General features: G+C 35.9%; 1 protein-coding gene across 11 annotated transcripts in view; it reads left to right on the forward strand.

The window, feature by feature from the left end:
• The window catches only part of L3MBTL3 (L3MBTL histone methyl-lysine binding protein 3), a 121573-nt gene that overhangs the window by 18928 nt on the left and 88264 nt on the right, over positions 1-14381 (forward strand). For 5 of the 11 annotated variants that reach the window (XM_008007081.3, XM_073022462.1, XM_073022461.1 and 2 more), the window contains exons 3-6: positions 5315-5431; positions 11879-11990; positions 12350-12424; positions 13848-14007. In XM_008007081.3, coding sequence (XP_008005272.2) covers positions 5330-5431; positions 11879-11990; positions 12350-12424; positions 13848-14007 — 449 coding nt within the window. In that variant the 5' untranslated portion in view covers positions 5315-5329. Of the gene's footprint in view, positions 1-3675; positions 3713-5314; positions 5432-11878; positions 11991-12349; positions 12425-13847; positions 14008-14381 lie in introns of all 11 variants that reach the window. The other 6 variants (XM_073022463.1, XM_073022465.1, XM_073022464.1 and 3 more) reach the window with 2 other exon arrangements.

Raw genomic sequence — 14381 nt, forward strand, 5'->3', positions numbered from 1 at the left:
TATTACCAAGTTTATCCACCAGGGGGAAGATACTCCATCACTCTCCTGTCTATCAAAAAAAAAAAGTTACCACCCTTAAACATCACTTCATAGGGAGTCTATATCATTGCTGGTTGTTACCTATTTAGTGAGAGAGAAGTCATACTAAGTCTTAATTCATTTCATGTTTCTATTATTGATTAGATTAATTCTTCCTCAGCCCTTTACATCCTAGGTCCTGTTTTGAGGCACAATCTAAATGGTAGTGAAATCTTATTTTAAAAGAATTACTTTTAATTGATGCATAATAATTGTACACATTAATGGTATACATATGATATTTCAATACATGCATACCATGTGTAGTGATCCAGTCAAGGTAATTGGGATATCCTTCTCTTCAAATACTTACCATTTCGTTGTTTTGGGAATATTCAAAATCCACTCTTCTAACTCTTTTGAAATATACAGTAAATTATTTTTAACTATATTCACCCCCTATGCTATAGAACACTAGAACTTATTTCTCCTATTTAACTGTAGTTTTATACCAGTTAATCAGCCTCTGTCTGTTCCCTCCCTCCCGCTACCCTTCCCAGGCTCTAGTAACCACTGTTCTATTTTCTACTTCTATGAGACTTTTTTAGCTCTCACATATGAATGAGAACATGTGATATTTGTCTTTCTGTGCCTACCTACTTAACATAATGTCCTTCAGGCTCATCCACGCTGTCACAAATGACAGAATTTCATTCTTTTTTATAGCTGAATATTCCTGTGTGTATATAAACCACATTTTAAAATCCATTCATCCACTCATGGACACTTAGGTTGATTCCATATCTTGGCTATCGAGAATAGTGCTGCAATAAACATGGGAGTGCAGATATCTGCTATACTGATTTCCTTTCCTTTGGATACATACCCTGTAGTGGGATCGCTGGATCATATGGTATTTCTGTCTTTCATTTTTTGAGGATCCTCCATACTGTTTTCTATAATGGCCATACTACTCTGTATTCCCACTAACAATATATATAGGAGCTCACCTTTCTCTGCATCCTCACCTGCATTTCTTCTTTTACATTTTTGATAATTGCCATTTTAATTGGGGTGAGGTGATATCTCTTTGTGGTTTTAATTTGTATTTATCTGATGATTAGTGATTCTGAGCGTTTTTTTAATGTACCTGTTGGCCATTTATTTATATGTCCTCTTTTGAGAAATATCTATGTAGATCATTTCCCCATTTTCAAATCGGATTATTTGCTGTTTTGCTGCTGAGTTGTTGAGCTTCTTATATAATCTGGATATTAATCCCTTGTCAGATGGATAGTTTGGAAATACCTTTTCCCACTGTGTAGGTTTTATCTTAACTATGTTGATTGTTTCCTTTGCTGCGCAGAATCGTTTTAGTTTCATATAATCCCAGTTGTCTATTTTTGCTTTTGTGGCTTGTGCTTTTGAGGTCTGTAAAATCTGATTCTTCTTCAAATTTAGATTGTGTAAGCTTTGAAATGATCAGAAGTAGGCTTAATAATATGTCTAATATTTGATGTTTTCTCTACTTACGGGGGAAAACAGAAGAAAAAATACTGAAACATCTAGTAAATTCCAGTAGAAATTAGCTGTAATTAAAAGAAACAGAAGTTTTTCCTATTGACTATTTGAAAGTGAGTGTATATTACATATGTAAAGGGACTGCACTTCAAAAAAATCTTGAATTTTTGAACAAAATTTTCAAGCATATACAAAACTAGGATGTAGTAGAATAAAAACTATCATGGACCCTTTACACATCTTAACAATTAGCAACACATTGCCAGTCTTATTACCACTTCATCCCCTTATTTACAGCAAATTTCTCACATTACATCATTTCATCTTTTCATTTCAATTTGTACCTCTAAAATACAAGGAACAACTCCTCTTTTAAAAGTACATGCTGTCATTTCTCTTAAAGAAATCCAGTGTTTCTTTAATATCATAAAATACCTAATTTGGCATTCATACTTTCCTTCCTGTCTAATAATCTTTTGTTTAAATCAGGGTCCACAGAATATCTATGAATTGTAATATTGTGATTGGTTGATGTGTTTCTTAAATCCCTTTTCATCTAAATTTCATATTTCCTTGCCCATCTTTTTATGTAGTTTACAGTATTGGCTTTCAGACATTTTGGTCTCAAGTTCCTTTTCACTTTTAAAAATGGTTGAAAGCTCAAAGAGGTATTGTTTTTATAGTTTGTATATATATATATCAATATTCGCTATATTAGAAATAGTTTAAACTATTTAAAAATAACAGTAAAACCAGTGCATGATAGCATATATAAACATAATTTTAATGAAATATAATCACAGTTTCCAGAATAAAAGAAATATGAGAGAAATGGCATTTTTAAACATTTTTGCAGATCTCTTTAATGTCTAATTTAATAGAAGACAGCTAGATATCTGCTTCTGCATTCTTGTTGCTTTGGGTTGTTTTGCTTGAAGTATATGAAGAAAATCTGGTTTTATGCATGTATGAGGTTGGGAAAGGAAGGAATATTTTAATAGCCTTTTCATTTAATAGTGAACGTTCTTAGTTACCACACTAAAACTTGACAGGTGGTGGTAGTTTCTTAAAGATTAGTTGCAGTGTGCAGTTTGAAACCTTACCAATGAACCTGATTAATTATGAATCATAATCTGTTACATTAAAATCTGTCGGGACTAGGTGCAGTGGCTCATGCCTGTAATCCCAGCACTTTGGGAGGCCAAGGCAGGCGGATCACTTGAGGTCAGGAGCTTAAGACCAGCCTGGCCAACATGGTGAAACCCCGTCTGTACTAAAAATACAAAAAATTAGCCAGGTGTGGTGGTGGGCACCTGTAATCCCAGCTACTCGGGTGCCTGGGGCAGGAGAATTCCTTGAACCCAGGAGGCAGAGGTTGCAGTGAGCCGAGATCATGCCACTGCACTCTCCAGCCTGGGTGACAAGAGCAAAATTGTCTCAAAATAAACAAACAAATAAATAAATAAATAAAATCTGTTGGTCCATCTTGCACTTTAAATGGATCATTTACCTATGCATAATTTTGTACCATCATGTGTTGGTCATTTTGAAAATTTTGCTTAACCGAGTTAGGCAGATCTTCAAGTGTTGACATATTTCATTATGAAATATTTTAAAAATCACATCCATTACTATCACCGCCCATCCACTGCCTTAGAAAAGTCTTTAGCCATCTGGAAGCTGGCAAGCTTATGGTGATGCTTGTAAGTTTTACAAAATCCTGATTTTTCTCTTGAAGGTTCAAATTTAATTGTTAGCTACAAATACTGTTAGTGTTTTCCTTCATTTGACAGGCCCACTTCATTAATTTTTGACAAAATATTTACCAGACGTCCAAACCCGAATAAATATAGCTTGTTAAGTAAAAAAGGCATTCCATTAAAAACCAGGAGCTTGCATCCATGGTACTTTGGCATGTCAAAGTACTTCGCATTTCATCACACAGAATATTAAAAAGATGTATATTCAGATGTCAAGACTTAATAACATTTATTATTTTTACTTCGTCAGTAATGGTCTTTAGTGAAACTGACATTTATTTACTGTGCATGCATGGCAGGGAAGAATGCAATGGCTGCTACTACAGTTATTGCCATTGCACCAGCAATTTTATCCTCTCTTGGTTTTGCACCATAGGTACCAATGTCGACACAGTGAAGAAAACAAAGAGTATGTGAGTATTTTTATGAAAACAGTTGACTTTTTGGACCTTTTGAAAGGGTCTCAGAGACCCTTGAGGTGTGCATGCTTTGAGAAATGCTGCTAAAGAGTTTCTGGTAATCTGGATTTTCTTCCTTATATCTTTGTGGTGTGATTTAACAGGCTTTCTTTCTCTGCTAGCTTCTATAAATAGACTTGATCAGATTAGGTTTGATTTTGTTTTTTCCTGGCAAGGCTACTTCATAGATGGTGTTGGGTTTGCATTCCTGGCAGCCATTGATGGTCGTTGCCTAGAACCATTAATTTATTAAAGGTTACAAATTATAATATTCTACCATTCTTTCTTCATTTATTAGCTGGAATTCTTTCTAAGGGGAAACTTTATCTGTCCAACGATATAGTTACTCTAACATACAGATCACATTGGAAAGGCAGGATAAATCCGTGTTTCCTTTTCCAAATAGTGAGTTGGTTTTCTTGAATCCTGAGAAGGTGATCAGTGAGGTGTTCTTGGTTTATTTGTTTGCTTTGAATGTCATTATGAACTTGTGGATTTACATTTATCTGATGTGTTTCAGTTCACTGCAGCTAGTAATTAGTAAGGATAGTAAGGATGCTACTTTGTCTTTCTTTGGCCAGAAGGGGCGTATTCAGGTTGGCTCTTGAGTTCTTTGGATATGACTTCCGTTGTCTTTGATAGCTTCTTTGCTTTCTTGTTTGACAAGATGTTTAAGTTTCATCTTGGACATTTCCTGCTATTGAGCAGAAGTCAGCTCCTTCTATGGAGGAGAATTGTGAGAAATGGTATTTAGACACCACAGTTGAAGCTAGGCTGCTCATTACTGTTGATTGATGATTGTTTCTAGATTCTTTCAGTGGACAAAACTGGAAAATACACATATTTCTAAAGATAAAACACATCATGAATTCATACTGATACTTCCATTCAAATTTAGGACCCATCAATCTTTCATCGGTTGTCTATGATACCAACAAAATTACTTATTTATTTTTCTCATGTTACACAGACAACAGTCTCAGAACAATATCAATACTACAATCAATGGAAATTTGTTTTCCAATTTTTTTAAAAAATGAAAATTAGGAATTTTGTCACAGTTTAGGTAGCCAAATTGGTTATCTTAACAGAGACTTTTAATGGGTGTTTGCTGTACATTTTGAGACTGTTTTACTATTTCCTAGAATAACAAATTGGCAGATTATCCTTTATCCATGTCTATTTTTTTCTAGTGTCTTAAAACAGAAAACAGACTACTTACAGGCAAGGAATTCTATCCATATGGCATTATGACTTTTTGTTTTAAGTGAATATGCCTTGAATCAATGCATTTCTTTTGTTTGTGAATAGGAAATGTTTACCATAACACTGTTTAACTTAGAAATTTTTATTAATATTTTTTCTCTATACTTTTCCAAGGATTGTACTAGGAAAAAAGTGTTAATATTTTTGAAGTAGTTGTTTTTAGATCTAGGAATATGGGATATTGTGATCAAGAAAATTATGTAATTAAGGGGAACTGAACTAATGAGTACTAAATTAAAAACAGATTTCCGTGTGGAATATTTAGTGATATGCCTTCTTTTCCCCTTTCAGGTTAAAAAATAAATCATGACTGAATCTGCCTCTAGCACAAGTGGTCAAGAGTTTGATGTATTCAGTGTTATGGACTGGAAAGATGGAGTGGGCACGTTACCAGGAAGTGACTTAAAGGTAAGCTCTCTTTATTACATACAATTATGTGTGTGTGCATCTGTGTGTGTGCTTACTTAAAATTGGATACATATGTGAAATAAAAATTAAAAGCATTAATCATAGTGTGGGTTTTAGATGATGCTTAGACCTCCACAATAAATGTGCAAGACAATTTGAAATGCTGATGGAATGGCAGAGCCTTTGTCACTTGGATTAGGGGAGTAAGGACTGTTTCTGCAGTATGTGTTTATTTTGCACAAATTGATTTATAGTTTCAAGAAGGATCATCTCAGTTTTGACTCTTATCGTGGCAGCCTATAAATATAGAAATGACTGACTTAGAAGACCTGTCTTTTTTTGATTTTGTAGTAATGGGCTTCGTAACTTTGAATGAATAGCCACAATCTCTGTGTCCTAGAGTTCTCATTTAAAAACTGGATAACGTTAAAGTATAGAATAAATAGGATTTTTCACCTGTCTTAAATTATACTGTAAATATGGATTTTTATATAGTGACCTGTTCAAAATCAGGTTCTTCCTGTAAATCCATCTGCCTTAGTGTAGATGAGAACTCTTTGGAGAGCAATACTTCCATCTGCTGCTTTTGTATAACCTTGCCCTGCCTCCTTTTCCCAGTAACCCCAGACCTATTCCAGGACCACTTCTGTTGTCCCATGAAACATGGTTGTGCAAGCACCCATCTGGGAAACCAACTACCCCCATCTCTCATTTCTAATTTACTTTTGCTCTGATCCTATCTCTGGAACCTTGAACCTGTCTGTGGCCCTTTAGACTTTGTGTTTGCACTTGATCGTTCAGGTATTTGAACTTCCCATCTCCCCAACAGGCCATTGCTTGGTTTACCTCTCAAATGTTTGGTATTGTAGGCTATCTTGAATAGAAATTCCTGCTCCCTAATTTAGGCCTCTTGGAATCTAATCCCTTTTAGTGGCTGCTTGACAACTATCCTAGCCAAGCCTGCCCTAGCTCATCCTCAGTGGTGAGATTTGGACAATCTGCCTGTCATTGGAAAAATACTTAGATTTTAGTTGGGTTTGATTTAATTAAGTGTAATGTGCCAACATCTCTGAGTTTAGTGTAACAAAAATGTTGCACTGAGGTTTAGTAGAATCTGGAGAGGAGATTGGGTTTTCAATTTTATTTCTGTATAACCTTGAAAAAGCCAGTTAATCTCTTTGGGTCAAGTTGCCTCTGCAGTAAATTAGGAATTAAACAAATGCTAAGGATTTTACCTGCGCTAACATTCTCCAAATATTCATCTGGATAAGCATATGACAGAGAAAGATTGCTGAACATTTTTGAGAAAGAAAAACTGTTTCTCAAACTGGTCATGTCAACTACATAATAGCTACCCAAGCTTTTTCAAATTATTTCAATTGCCTAAGTTTTGGAAGCCTTATCTGTAAAACTGAGGATAGTAGAATCTATGTGATAAGGTGGTTTTGAGAATTGAACAAAATAATGGCTACAGAACACTTAACAAATTGTATTTTTTCTGGCTTTATGACTTACTATGTAAAGTGCCATTTTTAATTGCTTTACTCCTTTATTTCCCTTGTGTGTTTTTATCCCTTTTCTTCTCAATGACTTTTTTAAAAAAAACTGTCACGTGGATGATGAAATTTGTAAGTTTTGTTCAGTTAGCTTTTAATAATAGAAGTTTCCATCCCTAAGAAATCTGGATTGCTTTAAGGTTTTCTAAGCAATGAGTTTGAGAAATTAACCTATTACTTGTATTAAGGTAATCAGGTAATTAAGCCATTTAACAGGTATTATCATCTGGGTTATTTGATAATAACTTTCAGACCCATCTTATTATCTGGTTAATTGCCATGTATCTAATTCATGTGCTGTAGACAGTTTGATGCCTCACTTTAAAAATAATTTAAATGTCTTTTTTTTTTTTTTACCTTATGACCCTTTTTATCTGAGATTCAGAGATGACCCAATTGATTATATTACTGAAGATTTCTAATTCACTTGCTTCCTACTTAAAATCCAAGTTACTTAAGAAATCTGATTAAGAAATTGATTTTTCACAAAATTAGAGTATTAGAAAGAACTTTCAATGAGTCATGAAATCTTCTCTCTCACATCATTCTTTGCCTATTTTATCCTACCCAGGCTTCTGTGTTTCAGTGGGTAATATAGTCAGCAAATCTATAGAAGTCCATTTCCTATCATGGGAACAGGTTTTTATATGCCTCAATTTTTGCTGTTTCAAAACAACTTTTCCTGTAAAAGCCCTATGATTGTTATCCAGTCAAGTTACGCCCTTCTTTTTAACATTTTTTAACAGTTGCCGGAATCTTTTTGGTGAAGTTCAAGCCCCTTAAGTTTACCACAAGAGTTTTTTGGTGGTCTGGCCTCTGTTTTCCTCTCTGGCCATGTCTCATTTCACTCCCACTGCCACTCTTGTTTTCTACGCAGCCCAAACCACTAGTTGAAGCCTTCACATGCTGGGCCCTTTTTACTGTTCCCTGTTGCTGGAATCCTTTCTCCACACTGGGCTATCGAACGCTTATATAAACAGAGCACAGACGTCTTCTCTGGGTGCAGTAGGGGAAAGAATAGAGAACGTACTCTCTGCTGAACACTACCTGCATCTTTTTATTTAATTCTTTTATTTTACCTTTTTAAAGGTAGTTCTGTCTCTCTTGTCAGTTTACAGATGGGGAAGTGGAGGCCTGGGATGGCTAATTCACTTGCTTAGGTCAGTTACTGGCAGGGTTCTTAAAACCAGACTTTTCTGATATTTAAAGTGGATTATCTTACCACTGCTATACTGCTGTCTAAAGAGAGGAAACACTTTCATATCAAAAGAGATGCAAGGAAAATGTTACAGGAATTTAGAGGAGGTAAAAATTTATTTCAGCTGGAGGGATTGGGAAGGCTTTGAAAAGCAGATGTCATTTGAGCTTCAGGTGCCTGGAAATATGTAGGAGTCTCCATGAATACTTTAGGGAGGAAGGGAAGCAGAAGGGCTTCCGGAAGAGGGAGTAGCTTAAGAAGGTACAGAGTGTTAAGGGAGAAACAGCAAGTGTCCACTGACATTCTTGAAAATATTATAGTCATTAAAACACTTTTGCCTAAGCAAGCTTTGGAAACTTTACCAATGCCTAGTTTGGCCTTTTAAAACGCAAATTAGTATTTGTAGATTAGTGTCTCAGGGCCAGCTGTAAGAACAGGGAGGTGATTAAGTGGCAGTGCAGAGGTACATGGTAGGGCTTCCCATACCTGAGCAGTTTCCGTACCTGAACTTCTAATGATGTCTGAAATTTATCCACAGTCAATTGTTCCTCTGGGTCATAATGTCTTTCAGGGTTTCTCGGTAAAATGCAGATACACTCCTGAGAGGACAGCATCTTATCTAGTAAGAATAATTGCCAGTTAGCCAAGAGCAAGACCCTGCCTGCAGGAGCAGGCAGAAACCCAACAGTAAAATTTACCGCGCTCTTAATACACGGTTTTTGCCTTGCTTTGATTAATGTTGAAAACAATTTAGTTATCAAACATCTTTGCCCTTAAAACACTCTGGTAAGTCGATTCACATCTCAACATTGAAGGTAATAAAATGAAAACAATAACCTGAGCAGCGTCTTCTAATGATTTATTATTAAATCAGGCAAATATAGGCAAAAGATCCTTTGACTCTACAATCAGAAATAAAAAATAGAGTTGAATCAATTAAAGGTAGTTCAAGCCAAACAAAACATGTGCCGTCCCTTATATATTTCAGGCATTAATTGTTTTCTGATTGACCTGGATATATCCACATGCAGAAAAAGTCAGCAGATGTGTTTTATTTGCTTAATATTAAATCTCTTTTGAAAACTTTATAATTTTGACTTTATTGGTTGTAGAATGGAGCCACTTGGCAAGTTTTTATATATATTTTAGCTCTCTAGGTTAAAAGAACTAATGATTTTAAAGAAATATAAGCAAATGTGAAGTTTCCATCATTCCAAAACCATTTGTGAAAGCATCACCAATTTCAGAACCTGGGTGTTTTATTGGAAAACATAGTGTTAGGAAATGTATGGGTCTTTCTGGAATTCTGTCTGTAGGACTTCAGTAATGTTAGCAGGACCTATCAACCTTTGTGGTCTAAGATTTTCTATGATAGCAATGTTGTGGAAGACACAGTAAGCCCAAATTGAGAAGTCACAGAAAAATTTGATCCCTATATGTTTTTGCATATGAGAGGATATTTTGAAAATGTTTTGAGGTATTTAATTTTTGAGATAAGCAACTTTGGTAAGAGCAGATATTCTTCATTTTTTTCAGGCTTATAATATGCCTTGAAAACTATGAATTGTGTCCCCAGAAAGCTGTATATGCACATATCATAATTTTGCATCTATTTTATGGGATTAATCAACCCTCAAAGTCCATCTGTGGATCTTTGGCTTAGAAGAGTGAACTGTGCCCCGAAGTGACATTGCATCTTTACTTTGTACTTAGACTGTAGGTCAGTTACTGGCAATAAATTTTAGGAGAAAGAAAAACTGACTGGGATTGAATGTTGCATTGTGGGAATCTTTCCTTTTAACTTTGAAAGTGTTTGAACCTGAAGCTTCCAGATGTCAGAGGTCTGAGTTCTGACTTGGAGATTTCACTCAGTGGTGTTTTCTTTCTCGTTCTTTGAAATGGAGGGTGGTTTGCTGTTTTACAGCAATTTGAAAACTTAAGCCATGGGAGACTTTCTGTTTAATGTAAATGTTTGATGCTATTTCTTACATTTTGTATTTGTCAAATAAGCATAAATTAACATCGGTGACATAAGGTAAAAGCAAAATTACCTGAAGTGCATTGTCAAGCTTGTGCCTATTGTTTTTGAATTTTAATTCAAATTGATTTTTATCACATTCTTTAATATCATTAATTAATAATTATCATGGTAGCTTGTTCTTTCTGCTCTTGCCCAGCAGATGGTACTGTCAGCCTTATTTTGAAATATTCTGTCTTCAGAGTAATCATTAAAAACATTTTTTAAAGATTTCTTTTTCCAAAAGTGAAGTTATTTTTAGCTCTTTTCCTTCTAAATAAAGTTTTGCCTCTTCCTACGTTGACATTTTGGTATATGCACTTGGTATAGTACTCACATTTTACCTGGGAACTTGTATCTGGAATACGTAGTAGGGAGAAGACATTCTCACTTTCCTTAACCATTTCCACACATTTAGTCTAGAAACCATTTCATAGTTGTGGACTATGCAGAGAACATTGTTTAAGGTGCTGTTTTCACCTGATAGAAAGAATAATTACTGATACTTTTTGCCTAAGAGTTTTCCAACTTGCAGTCAGAATGTAGTTTAGTTAAATAAATCATTATATTGGCATGTTGTCCAGATCAATTTTTTCGGACTGGCAAATGGAGGGCCTTGCTTAAGCACTACATATTTGCGTGCTCATAATTTCTCTGAAAGATCTGAAACATCTTACTATCCTTTTGAATTCTGAGCGTTCTAGTTTTTCATCACCTGCTAAAATTAGTGGGTCCTTAATGTTATTCTGTTTTATGGAAAAAAAGAAGGAATACAGAAAACTGCTTGAAACTCATGAATGTGTGAGTAAACCTCGCTGTTTCAGAGAGAACAGGGTCTCCACACGTAGGTAATGGCTAAGCCTTCAATGCGTACACACAGTACAAACAGGTCGTTGTAGAAACCTATTTTGTTTGAAGCTTGCTCTCAGGTGAAAGGAAATTTTCAGTATTTGGAATGGGAATGTCCGTGAAATCAAGATGCTCTTGCTTTTTAGTGATAAAATCGGCGTGTAACTGGTAGACTACTTGTTCAGCTCCCAGAGAAATTTCCAGTTATTTTAGAGGACTATAAATGAAGATAATGCAGAATTCTAAAGAGCAGTGGAAGAAAGAGGAAGTGTGGCATTGGGGTCACGTGGCTCATGCTTCAGCCTTCTGTGCTCACGTCTTGGATTATAAGGAAAAGGATGTCCAGGCCATTATTTCTGGCATAGGGATATTCCTTCTCTCCGAACTGGGTGAGCTTGGGCAAGACAAATTGATTCCTGGGAAAAGAGTCATTTTCCTTTTACTAAATGTGATTTTTAAATAAGAAAAAATATGATGTAAGAATTAGTTAAAACATACACACACACACACACACACACACACACAGTGTGTTCGAAATGATAGCCCATCAAGTAAACTGCCAACTCTATAGGACAGGGCAGAGCAGGGTTGTTGATATCCTTCAGCAGACCTTGCTGCTTTGTTCTGTTCTCCTTCCTTGAATTCCAAAACTAGTAAAATGCAAAGGTCTTAGTATTGGTGGGAGGCTTATCAGGATATAATTGTCTAAATTAACTTTCAACATGTAATGAATTTGCTTGAAGACTATATGTGTCAGCCATTAAATAATTAATGACTTTCCTGAGCACTTTTGTAAATTTTGCCTCTTTCTGCTCTGTTGTCGCTAGTTTCGGGTAAATGAGTTTGGAGCCTTGGAAGTTATTACAGATGAGAATGAGATGGAAAATGTTAAAAAAGCAACTGCTACCACCACTTGGATGGTACCAACTGCTCAAGAAGGTAAAGATGGGTCATCTGCATTTTATTTCTTGCTTTTGAAAGATTCGAAATAAGAATATCAAAAATTTTATAATAGGCTGGAATTTTGAAGGCCCTGGGTAATTTTTATCCCTCATGTTGTAGGTAAATTTCTGTAATGAAACTGATAGGAGCCAGCTTTTATATTTTAAAATAACTATAAACTGTCTTCTTTCTTAATGCCAGATCTATAGTAGCACAAGGTTAGTTGGAAATTAAGTAAATCCATGTTGTAGCCTACACAGGTGATTTAGCCAAAAGCCTGCCACTTTTTTTCTCATCTACTCCGATGGTTGTAACTAACACCTATATGCTGATGACTCCTAAATCTACATCTCCAGCCCCGACCTCTCCCCCGAGCTCCAGGCCCGTATTTCCACCTGCCTACTGGACATCTCCACCTGGATGTCCCACAGGTACCTCAAACTCCACATGTCTGAAATGCAATTCATTTTCTATTTCTTTCTCCCCTCCCCACAAACCTGCTCTTTCTTCCCTAACCCATATTTCAGTTGACAATAGCACCATCCACCCAGTGGACAAGAAAGGAATATAGGAGTCATCCTGAATTTGTTCTTCCCATCCCCATATCCTGTTACTTATACCTCTTGATTTTTATTTCCTAATATGTCTCAGATCTGGCCTTTTCTACCTATCATCTTTGCCACAGCCTTAATGTAGGCTCTTCTCAACTCTCATCTGAGCTATTGCAGATGTCAGTCTGCTTCTAATTTTATCCCCTTCCAATTGGTCCTGCACCTTGAAGCCAGAGGAACTTACATAGATTGCTTACCTGACACTTCACTGATTTCTCATTGCCTTTTTAGCAGAACATGCAAAGATCTGGGTGCTGTGTGCACCTCCCTGCTCGCTTTGTCTCCTCAGTCTCCATTTCCTTCTTTGTATGTTGTGTCCTGGCAGTGCCAGCAGCACAGAATTATGTGTAATTTTCCCAACACATCATGTGGTTTCATGCTTTCTTGCCTTTACTCATGCTGCTTTTTCTGGCTCAAATGCCATTTCTCTCTTTGTCCAGTTGGTAAATTCCTCTTTGGCCTTCAAAACCCTGTTGAGGCTTTCTATCAGAAAATCCTTCTCTGACCTTACCCCAGGCTGAATGAATCACTTCTTCTGTACTACTTCTGGATGTTGTTTATGCCTCTAGTATTGCATGTATCACATTTTATTATAAATACTGGTTTTCTTGCCTCTCTTCTCTTCTAGACTGTGAGCTCTCTTGGGCAAGGTCTCTACTATCATTATTAATGTCTAGAATAAATTGGTGCCTAATAACTGTTGGCTGAATGAATGATTAGCCTAACAATTCAGGCAAAAGGAGATGTGAGTTTCTGCACAATTTGGATAGCTATGATTCAGGAAATGTACTACATTGAAAGCGTAATAGATGAGATGTTGATTTAGCCAATTAAGTGAAACAAAATCATTCATCAACAGATTATAAATGTGAAATAAAAGATGATCCTTTGAAATTTTCTGAAAGATACAAATATAGAAGAGGATTTTATAGATCGATATATGCGTCTTCTGAATTTAGTGACTAATGAAATTTTCTTCATTTTACTTTGAACTCTGTAGAAGAGCCTTGGGCAAGCTTTTGTTTATCCTTTCTGCAGAATATTTTTTCATTATTTGAATGACTTGAGTGATTTTTACAGAGTCCATACCCCGCAAAAACACTATCATTTGATCATTCATTCATTCAACAAACACTATTCTTTATTGTGTTGCTAACAAAATTATTAGAAGAAAAAGTTTAATTGTATTTTAGAATGTCTTCTGTCATGCTTTTAATTTGCATTTCTTCTTTTCATCTTCTAGTCTTTTCAGAGAAGACTGGGGTGCCTTTCAGGTTGAAGGATCCAGTGAAAGTAGAAGGGCTTCAGTTCTGTGAGAACTGTTGTCAGTATGGCAACGTAGATGAGTGTCTTTCTGGAGGAAACTATTGCAGCCAGAATTGTGCTCGGCACATCAAAGATAAGTAGGTTTTTTCCCCATTCCATCTATAAAATGAGTTTTAGAGTCCAAAGTCATGGTGCCTGAGAATATAGAAGTTTGATGCTCTCTGACATTGGTCACCTATTGATATGTTTTTCCCAGAGACTTTTCCTTTAGGGCCACATGGGCCCTAACCCCTATATGGGACCTGGTGACGTCTGTCGTGCCTGGTCTGAGTTGTATTACTAACATTCTGCCTGCAAAACAGCCTCTGCCTCTGCCTTCAGTCTTCCATTTCCATTCATTTGATTGTTCTTCAGCTAAGAGTATTTAGTTTTTTCTGGGCTATATACACATTTTGATGACACATTTATAGAACCATAGTTTTGTTTATATTTTGGGAATTCTTAGGTAACT

This window comes from Chlorocebus sabaeus, chromosome 13, assembly GCF_047675955.1.
Source record: "Chlorocebus sabaeus isolate Y175 chromosome 13, mChlSab1.0.hap1, whole genome shotgun sequence".
NCBI lineage: Eukaryota > Metazoa > Chordata > Mammalia > Primates > Cercopithecidae > Chlorocebus > Chlorocebus sabaeus.